An 18737-nucleotide genomic window follows, 5' to 3' on the forward strand; every position below is an offset into this window, starting at 1 on the left:
AACTTTTATGACATCACATGATCTTCCTCAGCAAACGGGAGTTAGTCCAGTTGTCTTGGAACTGTCCATGTTCACTTTTCCATTTTCAGAGCAGCCCGTCGACTTCTTGTACATGTACTTTGAAAGAGTTGTTGACAAAACGACACATTTTGATCTATAACGGAGTATTTGTCAGTACAGACTTTGTTATAGTCTTTCCTGATAATTACGGTGAACTTTAAGTCTCAAAGTTAAGCCTGTCCTTATAGTAACATCACATGTGCACCACTGCGCAACTGCGATGCAACAAAGACTGAAACACTCATTTCAATTTCATACAATCGTCTTTTATTTCATATAGAGATAAAGAAATATATCTGAAAACTAAAACAGAAAGAGTCTGTGCAACAGCAACAGCAGAGAGGGAAATAGACTTTCATTAGTATCAACAAGATCTGTTGGTGCAAAAGTAGAGACGGATAGGGAAAATGAAAGTAGTGAAAACTATTAAATAAAAACATTGCTGTGAATGAATCATAAGTCAACCGTCATTAATTTTGGGGCTTCCATACCCAAGTCACAGAGGCTGGTGTCACCATTTTACCGAACAATTAGATGTGAAGGTAATATGTTGCCTGCCAAAGTGGCAGAGGCACCTTTCATTGTAGCAGTATGTTGAGCACTGCAATAACCGAGAGTAATCAGTCTGTAATTGCAAATGAACAGCTTTGAAATTAATATCTAAACCATCAGATACATTTTATTTCCTGGTAACATTAAAAACCCATTTAATTCCGAAATTGGTCATTCATAAAACAGAAACTTGAGCAGGGCACGATCACCAGGGAGCGGCGGATAAATCTGGGTTATCTTTGCTCTTCATCAGCCACTTTGAACGGAAACCAACCAGCGAAAATCTAATTTCTCGGGTTCGTGTGAGAAAGCACCTGTTAAAGATTGAAAATGGCCGACCTGCCTGTGGTGTGTCTTTGATAATGACAAGAAATTTGTGCACAGAAAAAAACAAAACAAAAACAACAACACAAGAACTGTGTTCATTGACTAAAAAGGGTTTTGGTCACTGACAAACCCAGTGACTGTACTGACATCATTCATTATCTTCGCCTGTGGCTTTTCTAGTTTGTCAACTGTACATTGGCATCATTCACAGAGCATGTGATTGAATTCTTTTCTTCTTGTTGGGGATGTTAACACGGAAACAAGGGAAAAAAAACAACCCAAAGGGAACAGGGATGGAGGGGGGAACGTGTGGCTGTAAGTCTGACCGGCCGGGCTCAATCTGAAACCTCAGACTGCCAGCGACAACGTCTCTACGCCTTTTCACTGATCAAATTACACAACTAATTAGACAGTTATCACCGACGTCTATGTTAGAATGTGTTTTGCAGCATTGCTGATATGTACTGTATGATTCAAGCTGAGTTGTGCCAGCAGCTAAGCTAAAAATATCATGCTAGTTTCCGGAGTAACTTGCAAGTAAAACGGCACGAGAATGACACCATAAAAGAGTGGCTGTTACTGTCAACTGTATATACAGGTTTGTGTGACGCTTTTCCTCCATTGCTATTGTGAACACTTTTGATGGTATGATGCAGTTTGAGATTTCAGATACTTGACAGCAGCGCAACCTTCTCCACCCCGACTCTGGACTTGACTCTGAGCTCTACTCTGAATCCATTCGCGTAAATACCGTCGCTCATTCACACTGAAGTACAGAACGCAAAGTTAGCTTCTTCTCGCCAAAATAAGGGCACAGTGAAATGAGCAGAAGGAAGACGGAGAAACACAGGACCCAACACACAGAATTTAATCACTCTAATATGGCTTATCACTTCCTGTACATAACACGTTTCCATCAGGTGAGAAGCAACCGTTTCACTGCCTTCACAAAAGATGGACCGAGATCAAACTCTTATGTTTTAAATCTGAATTTGCAGTACCTCATACAGTTAATCTGGAGCAACTGTCAGATTAAAACAACAGGATGGGATGGAATTCTAGGGGGTATAAAATGAAATTAAAGTCTGAGGATCAGACTGCTAACATGATCTCCCCCCCCCCCCCCCCAACTGATCTGGTGGGGCCATGTTTTCCCAGGAGCACACATTCCTAAACTGGTCGGGTTCAAGTCATGCAGCAATGGACTGAAAGTTTATAGGCCACTACTTCTGGGAGGACAAAAGAGGAGATTTGTCCCACTATTCACTAACACAGGGCGATACAGGTCATAAATGAACCACACCGTCTTTTGTTTTTAAAATTGATTTGGTATGTTTTCAGTTTGATGTATGCCGACTCAGTGGCAAATAAAATGATCAGCAAGGCCACTGCAAGATTAATCTTCACAAAGCAAACGGACAAACTACATTTGAATTAAACACGTAACAGCACATCTTGACCTTATTGGCAACCTAGAAAGACAGAACATCAGTTTTGTTTCCCGTGCTGGTTGGCATCATCCTTTGTTCTTTATCCTGCAGCAGATGTTTGACTTCATAACCATCAGTATTTCGATTTTTCGTCCAAATATAATTTATCAGCTTGTCATCACTGCTAACGCTACGTCCACGGCTGCCACTGACTTTAATCAATAAGGACAGGTGGGAAATTGGCAATGCAATGATTTGGTCATTACCATAATATAGTGCGACATCTACAGCGATGACGGCCAACGAAACCAATGACTCGCTGACCTTTTGGTCTGCAGAGAATTTACAAAGCATTTTATATGAAACAATTTAGCTGAACGTCAACCTCTCTTTGAAAGTTACTCCCGCTGGCCCCTGCTCTCGGCGATGTGATTTTGGAAATGACAGATGTTACAAGTGCAAATGTTGTGACTGGGAAACCCTGACCAGGCTGACTACTGATCAGTGCAGGATTCCTCTGTCTATGGAGTCGTTTATCTGCATGAGTCAGTGTCTGACAGTTGAACACAGATAGAAAGTCTTCAGCTCATGAATCAGTATGATTTTACATGACGCACCCGTTCTCTACTCTCCTCCAGGACTTGTAATAGTGCTGAATGACTAATTCAACCATGACAGAACATTTCTCTGCATAACACGCTCCCAGATAACTGAACAGCTCCTGCTGATTCTTGTATCATTTCAGATCATCTAGAAGGTGTAGCTGTAAAAGGGTGTAGGATGTGGCTCTTGGAGTAGTTACCTTAAAAAAATGTAATCAACTCAAACCTGGTAAAACAAGAAGAATCGTCATCCGCAGATCTGCGTGAGTGTAACGCCATTAACATGTCATGTTAGTGCACAGAAACAAGTGTTTGTTTTTCGATTTTGTTGAGTGAAGAACAGACCAAGAAGAAGAAAATTTAAAATACAGAATTGTTCCCCACTGAACAACAATTAGGGGAATTAAAAAAAAAAAAATGGGGGGGGGGGGGGGGGTACATGGGCGATTTCTCTGCCTGTCTTTACAGAAAGACAACAGGCGGCAACTGAACCAGGCCCAGTAAATTCTTTCCACCTGGCACCTCGTCAGCTCTTGAGGTCATGTATAACAGTTCCATTAGCAGGACAGACCTGCAGCAGCTTCTTTCCTCTGGTCCAGCAGTCAGAGCTTCTCATGCTTCCTCCGCTACACACCTGGTTACAGACTCAGAACCAGTAAACCAAAAGCTAGTGTCCCTCACAGCCATTATTCAGCGCTTATCAAACTGGTGCGTGTACAGTCGACCTTTCAACGTGAATCAACAATTTGGCGTGAGTCTCTGTCACTGGCGGCTTTCTTGTGGCAGGCAATCTGAGAACAACTGTGGCTGCTCCAAGAAAGATTTACGAAAAGGAATATCGTACACCCATTTTGTCATTTATTTGTCGAAAGCAAGAGAAGGAGACACATGAAGCAGTGGACAGAGCTCTGCAAGTTGGGATTAAGTCCGGATGAGACGAGAGAATTTCTGGTTTGAAGGAGTAGAAGTTTTAAGTGTCCATGTTGCCCCACTACACTGAGCATTTACAACCAACACGTCTGAACTGAAAGCACTGTACAGTTAGCACCCCTTCGGGCTTCACGATGACATCGACAAAGTGTTCATGTGTATGATGTTGTGTGTGTGTGATATCTGGTGTGTGCCTAGTCACTGGATATATTCGTATACCAGCCAGGGATGCTGAATACACTAGTATACCTGCCAGTGACACCGAAAAGAGCGTGTGTATCTGTACACGTGTGTTCTATTTGTTACGATCTAGAAGGTGCGTCCTCGAAGCTGATGATGCTGGACTCTGGGTGCTGCGCTCCGCCTGTGGATGGTGCTCCGCCGCTCTGTGACAACGAGGACGAGGAGGTGGAGGAGAGGGAGGTGCCGACGGGTCCCCCTGCTGCTCTCGACGTGGAGGAGGGGTCGCGCCCACCTGGGAGGAGCGGCTGTGTGTCGGTTCTGACCTCGTCGTCGTCATCGTCTTCCTCGTCGTCCATGCTGGGCCAGGCTGACTGGTCCTCCACTCGCTTTAGACGCTCGTTCAGAGCCTTGAGGGCCAGTTGTCTGGAAGAAGAGGGAAAGACAAGAATTAACCCCAGAGGAAAGTACAGATGTGCTTCGACAGAGTTGTCATCCAGTGCCTCTATAGCACCACAGCGCTTCACTAAATGTATGAAGCATGTCCTGTAAAGCAATTTAAACATCAAGCAACCACTAAGGTGAGTAATCCCTCATCTGTTATACAGACATAAAATCCCTACTCAGGCAGAGTATAGGGTAGGCCAAAGTGAAGCGCCATTGAGGGTTTAGTGCCCGATTGGATTGGATTTGGATTTGGTTAGAGATGTTTCATTACAATACCAAGTTTGCTCGGGTATAAAAGAGGTTCTGAGAGAAGTAATTTGTAAATTGTATAAGGAATCTTCTAACTTGATGTATTATTTTCATAGTGATGTTTAAATGGTTTTTGAGATATGTAATTAAAATCTTACAAAGGCAGAGTATGGGATATTGTTTTGAATTTGGCATCTTATTATCAATAATGCAGACCGACAACCCTAACCCTATATAATTCAACAAAGGTCATCAATAACAAAAAAACCTTTAAACAACGCTCTCTGCCTCTTGGTCAGAGTTTATGAAGTAAATCTGAGTGCAACACCAAGTCCCTTTCCCTTTGCTCTGTGTGTGAGTGTGTGTATATTGATTTTGAATCACGACAACTGGCAGTATGACTTGTAAAAATGCAATTTCAGTTATCCACAAATGTATTTGTATTTGTTTATTTCTAATGGTAAATATGTGTGGAACAACTGCTGCCCATGCAGTGAGCAGAAGGTCAGATGGTGGGAATGACCAGTATTAAATGTTTAGCTATCAAAAGAATGACATGATGCAAAGAGAAACAAAATGCAGCCCAACCAGTTGGTGGATAAAAATGTAATGATACTTGTTTGAACACAGGGAAGCTCCACGTTGGTTGCTGTGTGTGTGTGTGTGTGTGTGTGTGTGTGTGTGTGTGTGTGTGTGTGTGTGTGTGTGTGTGTGTGTGTGTTGACATCAATGACATCGATCTGTAACTGAATCTGTATGACAGCTTGGAAGTGTGTATGCAAGACAAGAGAACAACAGAACAGGAGGAAATGTGACCCCTGACAGCTTGTGAGTAGATGTTAGTGAGTGTGAGGAAGAGTTAGTGTGTGGTAGAGATAAGGCATTTATTTGACTAGATGGGTGTGTGTGTATATTATACACTGACTGGCCAGGAAAAAAAAATATGAACTTCGCAAACAGGTAAGAGCTTTCCACTGGAGAATTAGTGCATTGATAAATACGTTTCAGCTGGCAACAAGTTATTCAACCCTAACTGATGCAGTAGGTAGTTTCTCATTTCTTGAACAACCATGTCAGGAAGACATCCGGTGGTCTGGAAAAGATATTACTCTGTTTCAGAAGGCTCAAATTATTGGCCTGCATCAAGCAAAGAAAGCATCTAAGGTGAGTGCTGAAACTACTCAAACTGGGTCAAGAACTGTCCAAGGCATTTTTAAAACCTAGAAGGATAGTGGTGGACCATCAGCTGCACGGAAGAAATGCAGTCTGGGAAAAATCTTGAATGATCGTGACCAGAGATCATTGAAGTGTTTAGTGAAATCAAATCATTAAAACTGCAACATCAACAGCAGGACTCATGGCTATGTTTGATAGTGAAAGTAAGAGCATTTTCTACACGCACAATGTGAAGGGAACTCAAGAAAGTGGGTCTAAACAGCTGAGCAGCCTCAAGAAAACCACTCAACAGTGAGGCTCATCTGAAGTAGAGGCTTGAGTTTGCTAGGGAGCACTAAGATTGGACTGTGGAGCAATGGAAAAAGGTCTGATGAGTCCAGATTTACCCTGTTCCAGAGTGATGTGTGCATCAGGTAAGAAGAGAAGTGGATGAAGTGGTGCACCCATCATGCCTAGTGCCTACCTTACAAGCCTGTGGGGGCAGTGTTATGATCTGGGGTTGCTTAAGTTGGGCAGGTCTAGATTCAGCAATGTTATCTCCCCAAATAATTAGGTCAGCCGACTACCTGAATATACTGAATGATCAGATTTTTCCATCAATGGATTTTTTCTTCCCTAATGGCACGGGTATATTCCAAGATGACAATGCTATGATTCATCAGGCTCAAATTGTGAAAGGGTGCTTCAGAGAGCATAAGACATAATTTTCACCCAACTGAGAATCTTTGAGATTGGCTGGATAACACTTTACACAGCGGCCCAACTCATCATCAATACAGGATGATGAATTTTTGCACCTGGAAGTGTATTTCACTCTTCTTACTTGCATTCTGACCTAACCAGTATGGATTACTCATGACACTGGTTTCATATTTCTGAACTGACGTATCATGATCATGTGATGTGACGGAAAGATCTAGAACAGCTACTAACTGAACCTTGTGCTGAGAACATCTTCTGAGTATTGTAAGGCTGCAACTAATGATTATGACTTGTCGATTAATCAGCAAATTATTTTAAAGAAGGGGAATTACGTTATCATAGCAGCAGGTACATTCAATGAATCCCTTGGTCTATAAAATATCAAAATTGTGAAAAATGCTTATCACAATTTCCTACAGCCCAAAGTCACGTCTTTAAATTACTTTATTTGTCCAAACCAACAGTCCAAAAGAAAAAGCCTCTTCGTTAGCTATAATTAATCAAAAATACTCCCATCTAAGAAACTGGAGCAGCACACTTTCACTTGAAAAATGACATTAAAAATGTATCTACAATCAAAACAGTCGTCAACCAATCTTCTTTCAATCGACTCCTCAATGCAGCTCTATTGCATGCAGATGTAAATGTCTGAACTCATTCAACTTTGCTCTGACTCACCTCCTCCTCTCTGCGTCTTGAGGGTCTGTCCCTGGCAGGCTGATGGTGATGGAGGAGGGCGCCCCCACGTCATATCTCTTCACCATCTTCCTGCACACCTTAATCTTCACAAGGGCGGAGTGGACCAGTCCCGCCAGCAGCCCCACAGCCGGCTGCAACGCCTCAGGGAAGAAACTAGCGAAGGCAAAGTGGTCCGACATGTCACCGCGACCCCGGCTGTGCCTTTGGTAAAAGCGCAGGTAGACCCAGCCTGACAGGGCGCCGTAACTGTATGCAGCCAGGGGGGCGGAGCTGTCAAGGAGCCCAGACAGGCGCAGTAAGGCCAGGAGGAGGAGGACCAAAGCTGGTGCTGCTTTGAGTCTCACCTGAGATAACAGGCAAAGACAGATTTTAATTATTGTGAACAGAAATCATCAGACAAAGGGACAGCTGGCATTCTGTCTACAGACCACCATGATTGCCAGTTCCCACAGTTCACTCAAGTCAGCTAGATTCAGGAACTGGAACACCAAACAATAGCTGGTGTCATGCCAGGGCGGCGGGCTGCAATCATAGTCAAATGTACCAGAGTTTTGATAGACCACATTTTTTAACCTGCTCAGCAAAGATGGAGGAGATTAGAGAGATGTAACCCAGTTTTATACAAACCCATAACAAGCACAAAAGGCCAAAAATAATAGTGGCCAAAGCGGAGTGACCGGGTAGTTTTAGCAAATGTGTTGTTCACCAAATAACCAAACCCTTCTGAGAACACTCAGTGTAAGCTGCCCTGCGGAACAGCATCAGATTTAATCTTAGAATGTAAATTAACAGATCACACTGTTGTCCAAATTTGGAAGAGAGTCACATGCCTAAACCAGAGAACACAGGCCAAATAGAGCAAACACTTAACAGCTCAACTATTGGCCTGTAAACTGCTGGAATATATAGCTTTAATACAACAGCATGATCACTGTATTTGTGTCTAATCTGACTGCCGGATATATGTGTGCTAACAAAATGTTTAACATTCCTACCAACACCATAACACCACAAAAAAATATAATTGGAGGAAGTGTTACTTGAATGTAACAAGAGTAAAAACAAAACAACACCAACAAACAAAAGAAAACCTTCTGTTCAACAGGAAAACTACAATAAAAACAGAGATAACCAGAGACCCAGTGACACAACAGTATTTATAGCAGTTTTGTCCCTACCCTTAAACAAAGTTCAAGAATCGTGAAAGTTGTCCAACTCAAAAGTCAGTATACACTCAAAATAATGGCACTTTTCTGTGCAAAAGTAAGCAGAGATATACATTTGTTTGTCATTGTTTTTCCTCTGCTTGTTTAAAGTGTTAACTCAACTCAAGTTTTCTTTTTCAGGGCTTTAGTTTGTAGTGTTGTTAAGCCAAAATTATACTGTGATAGGTGTTTTTCTCTCCTTTTTTCCATGCAAAACCACAAACTACAGCTTCACAGGTGACTGCAGGCAACACCCATAGACATAAAAAGAAAACACACATGCATTGTGAAATGTATTTTGCATTTTGTAAAATCCTTGGAAATCATTCTATCGAACACAAAGCGGGCAGAGTGCAGTTTTGAGTGTTTCGCTGTACATAATGTAATTAACCTTAATTTCAAAAGCTAAAAACACTTTAAATTCATACCTCCTATATGGCTCAAAGTATACTGAATACAACACTATTGTTCATAAGTTTGGAGTCACCTGCCTCAAAGGCTTAGTTCATTACTGTCAGATGGCTAAGAGGACTACTTTACATTTTCGAATAGTCCTCCACACTTTTAGGACGTAGAAAGTCCTTTAGACAAAAATATACTATATGTTGCATGAAGGGTTTGTAAATTAACACTGTACACTGTTCAACCAGACAACTGAAAGAGACAACGATACCTCTGAGCAAAATTTAAGTAAGATTAACATTTCATATTCAATATATTTACCAGTTACTGGTAAAAGAAACTGGAAATTTAGCTTCAAATTCTGGTCAGATTTAAACAAGAACTGTTTTATATGTCATGTGCTGAAAAATCACAGCTTCACACAACCTGTTCAATCTACCCTCTGGAAAGACTGCAGATAGCCAAAAGAAAACCAGGAGCTCAAAATATTTAGAGTCCAATGGCTAATTCAAAATTCATAATCACATCAAACAAAAGGAAGTTGTAATCATATAATTATTCCAAAACTTTTGAACAGTAGTGTACATTCACAAATGGTTTCTTGATGTATGCAGTGTAATATGTTGTGTGTACCTCAAGGTATCTGGCACATTGGGAAGTCTTGGAAGTTGTCCTTACTACATGTGTACCAACTGTGAAACTCTACATTCTTTACAAAGAAAAAAAAGAAAATTATCTTTAATTACTTTGTGGATATCATTGAGGAAATCCTTGATGTGTGCAGGCCGTAATCCTACAGTCTGTTTATGTACACATCTCAAAGACTAGTGGTTACGCTTCCAGTGCAGTTCACATCTTGCTGGGCTACATTTTTAGTTTAACTATGCTGTCCCACTCCTCACTGGCCTGGTATTCTTTGCAAGCTCTTTAAAGGAGCATGCCGCTTGCCAAGAAGCATTAAGAAATTACTTGAATTATTTGTTAGCCTCACCTGTGGCACTCTGAGCACTGTTGTATCCCCCATGGTCTGCTTCAGTGCCACCAGGACCCCTCCCAGGAACCCAGCTGCTCCATGCACGCGCACAGCAAACAAATAGTCCAGGTCAAAGGTGGCAACATAGGTGAGGAGGTAGGAAAGGCCTGCCAGGAGGCCTGCAGACACATTGACCACTGCGAAGAAGATGAGGAGCTCCAGAGCGCCCCACAGAGGCTCCAGCAGGCGCCCACAGGCCATGACTGTCCCAACATTGGCTGCCACACCCCAGACGTGCTGCTCCACCACCCCATGGGTAACCAGTGTCCACACCCAGAAGTTGGGTGGAAAGAGGTAGCCTGGGGTCACGCCCAGTGAGTATGGAGTGTCGACAGCCCATGACAACAGATAGAGGAGAACCACCACAGCACTTATAGTTTTTACCACCACACTGGTGCTGGCAAGGGCAGCCAGGAAGTGCTGTCGAGCCACCGGCAGGTAACGATTCATTGTGGTCTGTGTGGAAGAGGATCCTTCTTGAGCAAATCAGCTCAAGGGAGCGTAGCAGCAGATCAGTTGCCTCAGGTGCAGCAGATGTTGGATGCTGGTGTGAGATTAACAATGCCAAGCAGAACAGGTGACACCTGTATGTCCTGACAGCATCAAAAACCACGCTTCTCTGTGAGTCTTCATTCGGGATTTCAAAGGGGTTACAGATAGCTTTGGTAATCAAATCATTACGGCCTATTCTTTCTGGTTCAACAAGGTAAGAAACTTTGGGCTGCAGCAGATAAGCCAGAAGGTGTGATAACCTTAGCTATGAGACCTTCTGATCTGGCTGTCTAGCTGGCGACCTTCAGACGGTGTTGCCAGGAGCAGCACAAGCTTACAAATCACCACCAGGAAGCAGGCGGGTGGTAGGATCCAAGTATTCAAATCCTAAATCAAACAAATGTAGCTTAGTGCCAACTTCTTAGGAGGACCTCGGTTGAGTTAGCTTGTAAACACAGGAGAGCTAATGTTAGCTAGCTGTCAAACTGAAAGCGTATGGAGTTACGCTGATTGATATCCTCCACAGAGGAGCAGGAGAGGTTATGTCTTCGTTTGATTACAATAAAGGGCAGCTAGCGTCCGTAAAACCTGACCGTGTAAACTAGCCCAAGGAGCTCATATCCTGGTCCTGTGCGATCCCTCGGCCCCGTGTCTATCGGGCTAGCCCGAGGATTTCCCGTAGCTAGCAACAGGCCTTCAAAACAGTGTTAGAAACGCTTTCTAGACCGTCGTCAAAGCGCGTATTCTTCACAGTCTTCTCATACTACCTTCTTCTTCTTCATTCGTTTGTCTTGTTGTTTTTCCTTCTTTTGAGAGCAGGTCGCCGGGGTGAATTATATTATTTTGGCAGGCACTCCTCCTCCCAGTTACACCACTCAGCTACTGACCTGCGCCGTCTGCCACCGTCATCAACGATCAGGGAAAAAACGTCAAGTCACGTAACAGCACTGCACGCTGGGAAAGCGAGTCCTCGACAAATGACGTATCTAGTACGCGGGGACAACGGCAAGATTGTAAGTTTAGCCAAGTTAAAATGTATCCGGTAGATGACTTCGTTAATATTTACACCCGTTAGGTAAGCTACCAAATACCTGTTGTGGAAAGCAGCCAAATACATGTATTCAAGCGTTGGTAAGTACAGTTTTAAGGTTTATTTAAAATGTCCTGGTCACCTACTTCACGTCAACTCCACCTCCGTTCAGACGGAAATGTCTCACCTTTTCCTGCGGCACATTTATTTGGCAGCTACAATTAGGCTACTTAAGTTATTACTTTACAGGTAAACTCTATTCATAGGGCTGCTCACACATGTACAACCAGCCAATAATGGAGGGAGCCATTTTGCGAAATGAGTAGTTATTTTACTTTTCATAGGTCCTCCAAAAAGCCTGCATGTAGCTTTAAATGCAGGACATTAACTTGCCCTAGCTGATTTTATTATTATTTTTTTTTTGTTATCATGAAATAATGAAAGATATCAGTTTTTCTCTCACTGCTGGTAGCTGCATAGTTTTTACTTCATAAATTGGAACTTTATTTAAATTGGTGGCAACTGAATTCATAAGAACCTTGTTTTGGACAGAGGTAGGAATTAAAGATCGCTCGTTTGCGAACGAATCAGTTCGAAGGAACAACTCTTTAACACAAACGAACTGACCTGACTCCACGTTTCACTTTTCTCTCGTTCGTTCGTTCTCACAGACGAGTCGCTGTGTTGTTCACTGTTTAGTTATCATAGTGCTGAATAGGACTGAGAGCCAGCCAATCGTATGCTGAGTCTAGGACACTGTCTCGAATTTTAGCCAATGAGAAACATGAAAAAAACCCAATTAATTTCGTTTGTAGCTAATCGTTTATTATCATTTAATGTCAAGTTGAATATACACATTATCCACTGTTGTGTTGTCTGAAAGTACACATAATCATGAAGTTGCAGCTATGTATTTGCCTTGAACTACAGTGTTATATTGACCGTTAGCACGATCGCTTGAGAACAAGGAGCGAACTGTGCATTACATGATTCACCGCTAAACAACGTTATACCGGAAACATGACCGAACAAACGAACAATTCTTCCTGCCGAACTGACCAATGGGAGCTGAGTCTCGACATCGAACGATGAAATCCACCTATAGTAGGAATGCCCCTTTCCCCATTCTCCAGTGCTATATTCCTTCTATAGAATATTAGTTCAAACACTTCCTCTAGTTATGTTTACGATAATGGTATTTAGGCTAGTAATATTATTAGTTCACTTTAAAATGGCTGCCTTGCACATTTGGTCTCCAAACAAGCTCATCCTTTTGTCTCCTCGTTGAAGTGACACACAAAAACACACAAAAATAACACAGATGCATTCATCTTTATTCTAAACAATCAGAACTCACAGTTACTGTCACCCACAGTTACAAAAGAGGACGCACCATATACAGATAGGTTGCAACAGGGAAACATGGAACAAGGACACAGACTGAACAGCAGCCTTCAGTCGGAGGTTACAGAAACACAAAGATCTCTGCCAGCACTGAGTGTAACAAGAAAAATCAAAGATAGTCATGTGATGATATTCTTTGTGCTTCGTGGTACAAGCTGTGTAGTTTCCCCCCAAAATTAAGCACTCACACACCTTTACAGACCGCCAGCCACTGATTTAATTCTCATTTAACAACTCATTTAAGTTCTCTGGCTTATAAATTTGATCTGGAGGCACAACTGAGTTTTAGATTCCTCGGTCTGTAGTGATAGTGGATGTGAATTTAGCAATTTACAGTCAAAGCGGCTGGTAAATCTGTGCATAATAGTTCTGGATCAGATGAGATCAAGTGGAAGTGCAGGTGTACATACACAGCCAAAACAGGTAGTCAATCAGTGCGTCTCTTCAAAGCCATCATCCTGTGTGTGTGTGTCAACAGGACATTCATCAGATGGCCACGTTCGACCTCGTTGGATATAGAAGTAAAATATCCATTTTCATTTCCTTTTGTGGGTGAAATCAACTTTATATGAGCCAAAAATATACTGAAAGTAGCATTGAGGAGACAAATTTGTTGGTACACGCACACAGAATCTCCACTATGTGAGTGACCAATCATTTCAGTAGGATGTGGAAAGTAGGCCAGCGCAAACCAAACAACATTACGCTCCATTGATCGTCTTACAACTACATTAAAAGATCAGGATAATTAAATATACTGCCAAAAGCAATGACATTGAATGTATTGACATCTATATAAATGAATCAACTAAATTGAGATCAGCTATTTTTAGCTGGCCCAATTCCTGCTGTAAACAAGAAGTCTTTCCATCTTCCATTTTGTAATTTGGCCTACCAGACTCCCAGCTTTCAAAATCTCCTGTTTTTTTTGTTTTTGTTTTTTTCAGCCATATTATAGAATATGCCTCAAAATAAATTCAGATAAACAGTTAACTGATATTTATATTGGTACATGTAGAGTCAAGGCTCATCTCTTTTTCAAGTGAGGAAAATGTGAAACATCATTAGAATGACACAAGAATAGTTTTTCATGTCTTCTTGATATCATCTGCAATGTGTTCTAAAGCAATCAAAGTCATATCTGGAGCTGACTCCAGATTGACTTATTTTAAAAAAAATCATGTTTGAATATTTATCGTAGGAAAGAGACAAACAAACCAGCAGGTACTAAACTGACCATGATCTGTGAGGTACATCAGACAGTACAGTACTGTGGCTGTTGCTTGTGCCAGTTTAAGGGCTGATTAGTACATTTTTTTTCTTAAACGGAGCCCAGAGTGATTCTATCTGTCTACTATTAAGATTACACCTGTACTGACAATAAGCATGCAAAGTTTTGTTACTTCAAGACAAATATAATATACTAGTAGTTTACAGTGCATAAATGTGTGGTGTTTATGTATGATAGGGTTGTGGTTGAGAACAATGTATATTCTTATATTCTTCTCTCCATGTGACTGTAAAACTGCCTAACTGGAAGCATTTTTTCTTTCGACTTGACATGTGCTCGGTTGCCTGTATGTGTGAGACAAAGGGAAGGTACGCACTTAATCTGCTACTACTATTCATGTAAAGAAATTAGGAAATGTATTATTTAGAACATGTTTCTTTTTATTTACAAACTTCAAAAAAACAAAAGGATCTAAAAGTAATCCAAGGTCATACACATTATCCATTGATAAACTAAACAACAGGCTTTGACTAGAGCCAATCCTCAAAGACAGCAGCTTTAATCTTCTCCTCGGCTAAAATGGAATTGAGACTGTCGGCCCGGCTCGTCCGGCCGAATCGATTTGTATAAATAAATATGTAAATTCAAGTAGAAAGCTGTGAAATAAGAAGAGCAGTCAGTCGGCGTGGCAGACGCCTTAGCTGACAACCAAACAGTTCAACACTGAGGAAACTCACTTGTTTGCCGTCATTGGGTACGACACAGATGGACATTTCCGGTGATATGGTAATGAGCAACCAAAGGAAAAAACTAAACCAAACAAAAAAAACAAACAACGAGAAGCACTTGATATCATTATTTTCTTTTGTTTAAGCTGATGTGTGGCTGGGCTGCTTCAGTTTCTGACCCATTACTTGTGAATTAGCTTCATTTACATGCACAGAAATGGCTCATATTCAGATGAAATACTTGAATTTGTATCCCAATTGTGAACAAACATGTCAGTGAGGATATATCATAGATAAGATAGAGTTTTTAACATAGTTGAGTATAACGGCTAATATCACAGTATCCCTGATGTCCTTTTTTGGGTTTCTAATAATCAAGAGTTGATCAGTGTGATCATAAATGGGATATGATATCACTCCTTCCTAAAGACGCTCTCCTGGCTATTCATGTGCACAGTAACGCACTAACTGGTTGGTCCACATGCAAGTTCTGCACAGGTTCACATGCTCTGGGTCAGACTGGCAGAGAGTTTTCCATCTGTAGTAACAACAATATGAGCATAGAAAAAATCTTACAAACCAGATAAAGAAAAGCAACAAAAAGAAAACCCAAAAAAAAAAAAAAAAAACATTGTACAAAAATAAAAATACAAATGAATAAATATGCACCATCATAAATAAATTAATTTGGTAAATTCAAACATTGTAAAAAGAGGAGAACAAAAAATGAAAACATAAGTAAACTAACAATTTCAGTATGAAGAGCAAAATACACAAAAGAGAAGGAACAGGAAATGCTTAATCTTTCACTGATTTTCCACAAAAGAGCCGGTGGTTGTTAAAGCTCTCGCTGCAGCCATTTTAGAGGAGAAGATTTCCCACACAAGGACAGATCGGTTTGTGTGATCAGAGGGGATCAATCAGAAACAGCAGAACGATGGTTTATGGTTTCTCTAAAGGGAACTTGGTCACATGATGAAGCTTTCAACCAGCCTACAGACGTATACAGATTTGTGTCTCTTTTACAGTGCAGTACAGTGTACAGTGTTACCTGCAAGGTCATACAGAGAGATGGATATGCACTTCTTGACTGTGGGGAGAGAGCGTGTTGCTGCGGTGGTTTTTTCAGTCTGCTCTACATTATTTGGTCTCTTAAGACACAATCCTCTATGCTGGAGGTTTCTGATGTGCTTGTTCATTTGATGTTTACTTCTTCGTTTCTTTTTTTTTTTTTTTGGCAAGGCTACACCATCTCTCCAAAAGAATAAAATAAAATCAGTTTGGTTTCACAATGACCTCTGTTCACGAAATGAGAAAGAAGAAGAAACACAGCAGAGCAGAGGTGGAAAAAAGTGTCGTCTGATCAAGTCTGATCAAACCGAGCAACACAAGCTTCTACTTAGTTTACTTTTTTTTCTAAACAATTCCTTTTGTAACCCTTAAGAACACAACACACAGACACGAACACAGTAACGACACAAGCGCAACCAAAAAACTTGCGAGCTTAATTCCTCTGGGGTTTGTACGAATACATATATAGGCTTGAGTGAGTGTTTTGCATCGTTTTTCGCTAGGCTACAGTAAGACTGTGGGTGAGATTCAGAGAGCCGCAGTGACCGCCCGTCTCTCTTTACCTCTCCTCTCTCACAGTTAACATTCAGAAAGATGGAGGCAAAAAGGCATTTTCTGTTGGTTGTTTCTCCGCTACAAGGAGGACACCTCGCAAAAACACAGTTTGTTTTTTTTTCTCCTCATTTTCACCTGGGTGTTTTTAGGCAATGCTTTTTCTTTAAAAAGTAAAAGAGATTACATAAATATAAAAAAGAAGAAAAATCAGATCTTCCCACGTCTGATGCCTAAATAGGAGTCTTTTTTCACAAAAAGGCCTGGTTTAAAGGCATTTGATTAAGCATACATTCTTTTTCATTAGAGTTTTAAGGTTTCAGTAATTGTCTTTAACCCCATCCTCAACAAGCCTCTTCAATAATTCAAGATGATCCCGTTTTCTTTTTTTTCTTTTCTTCAAGGACAAAAACGTACAATACCCCCTGTCCTGGCAGTGAATTATTGAGTTCAATCAAAATGCTTTCTCAAAGTTCTGTTTGATCTTTTACCATTTTAAGAAGAGTTCAGTAGCAATATTCGACAAGTGACACACAATACCATTTCAGTTACTGATATTTAACGAATGTTTCTACCAGCTACCTTAATTATCAAACCTTTTTTTTTGTATAAGCAACTCCACCCTACTGTCGTCTTTATAATTAGCTGAAAATAAGCATGAGTCTCAACATGTAGCAAAGCTGCAACTAGAATCTCTAAAGTCAACAGTACAACTAGTGGCCATTTGTGGTCACTGCAGGCCCACACTCAGCAGTACTAAGTCCAGTGATCAGTATTTCAATGCCAGTATTGGACAGAAACTTGGAAGCCCAAAGTCCTAAGATAATAATTTTCTTCTTTCATCTGGAGCTTTTTTATCTTCTGATATTCAGCATCAAGATTTGTCGCTCTGTGTTCGCTCGCCACTCAGACGGTTTCTCCAAGGCAGTAGAGACGAACAGAGGAATCACTTTAGCAGGGGCTCAGTTGTCATCGCTTCAATTGTCTTTTATTTTTTGCCCGTTTCCCTTGGGGCCTCAGCCACGGGCTCTTTGGAGCCTTCATCCTGGCAAATAGGATGTCATCCTATTTTGATGATTATTAAATTGAATCAAGCTCAAACAACCACATCGTTCACCTGTCACTGTCCCCTCACCTCAATTACATCATCATCATCATCATCAGAGCTGCTGGCGCTGCCAACATTCCCACCGTTCACCAGCAGTGCGCTCCTGTGGCCCTCTGACCGAGCTGAGGGGGAGAAGGAGGAAGGAGAAGATGAGGAGGAACTGGAGGCATTAGTGGGAGGATACTGGGAGAGGAAGCTGGCTCCTGCTGGACCAGGAGTGGCAGCTGGACCTGGCAGTCCACCTGGGAGCATCGAGCCCGTGTAGAGGCTGGCCAGAGAATGACTGTAAGAGAGAGGAAAGCCTGGCGGGAGCATCCCAGCCATGCCCGCCATGCTGGGGCTCAGCATGAACGGCGGCAGGGATCCTGGAACTGAACTGGCAGCCTTGACTGGTAGAGGTGGGGACGATGATGAGGAAGTTGAAACGGCAGTGGAAGTGGTTGTTGTTGAGGAGGAGGAGGAAGTGGGCACCCCGCCAGCTCCGCCAAAGCCAAACAACTCTGGGTACATGTAAGTGGGGTCCCCCAGCTGAGAGTGGGGGAGCTGGAAGTAAGGCGAGCCTGCCCCCATGAAGAGTGGGTGCCCCAGTGACCCACCCAACATGGCGGGGTTGAGTCCCAGAGGTGGGAGGCCATAGCCCCTGGTGAAGGGGAAGCCTTGTGAGGCCAAAGAGGCTGAGGAGTGTTTGCCTGCAGAGGGCTGCTTACTGGGCCGCTCTTCCAGAGGCGGAGTGGAGGCTTTGCGCTTGGACCCTGTTCTCAGGTCTTGGGCGGCGGTAGCATCCATGTTGGGTTGAGCTACACTTATCACAGAGGCATCACGGTGGCTCAGATTTCCACTGCCATTGTTCTGAAGCGGTTTGGTGGAAGGCAGGTTGTTCTTGTTGCTCTCTGCTGGAGCCCCGGAGCCTCCTGTGGCGTCCGTGTAACGCTGCAGCTCGCTTATGATCTCTGGGCTGTCAGGTGAAAGAGGGCGGGGCATGCTCTTGTCCTGCTGTTTCCTGTCTGGTGACAGGCAGTCACTACTGCCATTGGTTGAACCTTCTTCTGGTGGTGTCTGAGAGTCTGAAAAGAAGAAACAAGAAGGGTTAGATATAAAGTCAAAAGTGTATCACACTATATTCACCA

General features: G+C 42.1%; 2 protein-coding genes across 4 annotated transcripts in view; both read right to left on the bottom strand.

Annotated features, from left to right (window-relative positions):
- Positions 1–304: 304 nt before the first annotated feature.
- On the bottom strand, positions 305–11387 carry tmem115 (transmembrane protein 115). Its single transcript, XM_030423470.1, has 3 exons — positions 9953–11387; positions 7334–7698; positions 305–4507 (listed from the first exon to the last, which is right to left on the bottom strand). The coding sequence occupies exons 1-3, from the start codon at positions 10442–10444 to the stop codon at positions 4204–4206; spliced, it is 1161 nt and encodes a 386-aa protein (XP_030279330.1). The 5' UTR covers positions 10445–11387; the 3' UTR covers positions 305–4203.
- Positions 11388–12829: 1442 nt separating this feature from the next.
- The window catches only part of LOC115584722 (helicase ARIP4-like), a 74056-nt gene continuing 68148 nt past the window's right edge, over positions 12830–18737 (bottom strand). For 2 of the 3 annotated variants that reach the window (XM_030422341.1, XM_030422340.1), the window contains exon 22: positions 17623–18674. In XM_030422341.1, the coding sequence (XP_030278201.1) occupies positions 17623–18674 (1052 nt within the window). Of the gene's footprint in view, positions 18675–18737 lie in introns of all 3 variants that reach the window. The other variant, XM_030422339.1, reaches the window with a different exon arrangement.

Source organism: Sparus aurata, chromosome 7, assembly GCF_900880675.1.
Source record: "Sparus aurata chromosome 7, fSpaAur1.1, whole genome shotgun sequence".
NCBI classification, from domain to species: Eukaryota; Metazoa; Chordata; class Actinopteri; order Spariformes; family Sparidae; genus Sparus; species Sparus aurata.

Bases quoted from the DNA above. Each gene is read 5' to 3' on its own strand.
- tmem115 (XM_030423470.1), bottom strand. From the start codon at position 10,444: ATGAATCGTTACCTGCCGGTGGCTCGACAGCACTTCCTGGCTGCCCTT. The intron at 7,699-9,952 runs GTGAGGCTAACA...CTGTTATCTCAG, and splicing joins CAGTGCTCAGAGTGCCACAG to GTGAGACTCAAAGCAGCACC. The intron at 4,508-7,333 runs GTGAGTCAGAGC...CTCTTCTTCCAG, and splicing joins CAAGACGCAGAGAGGAGGAG to ACAACTGGCCCTCAAGGCTC.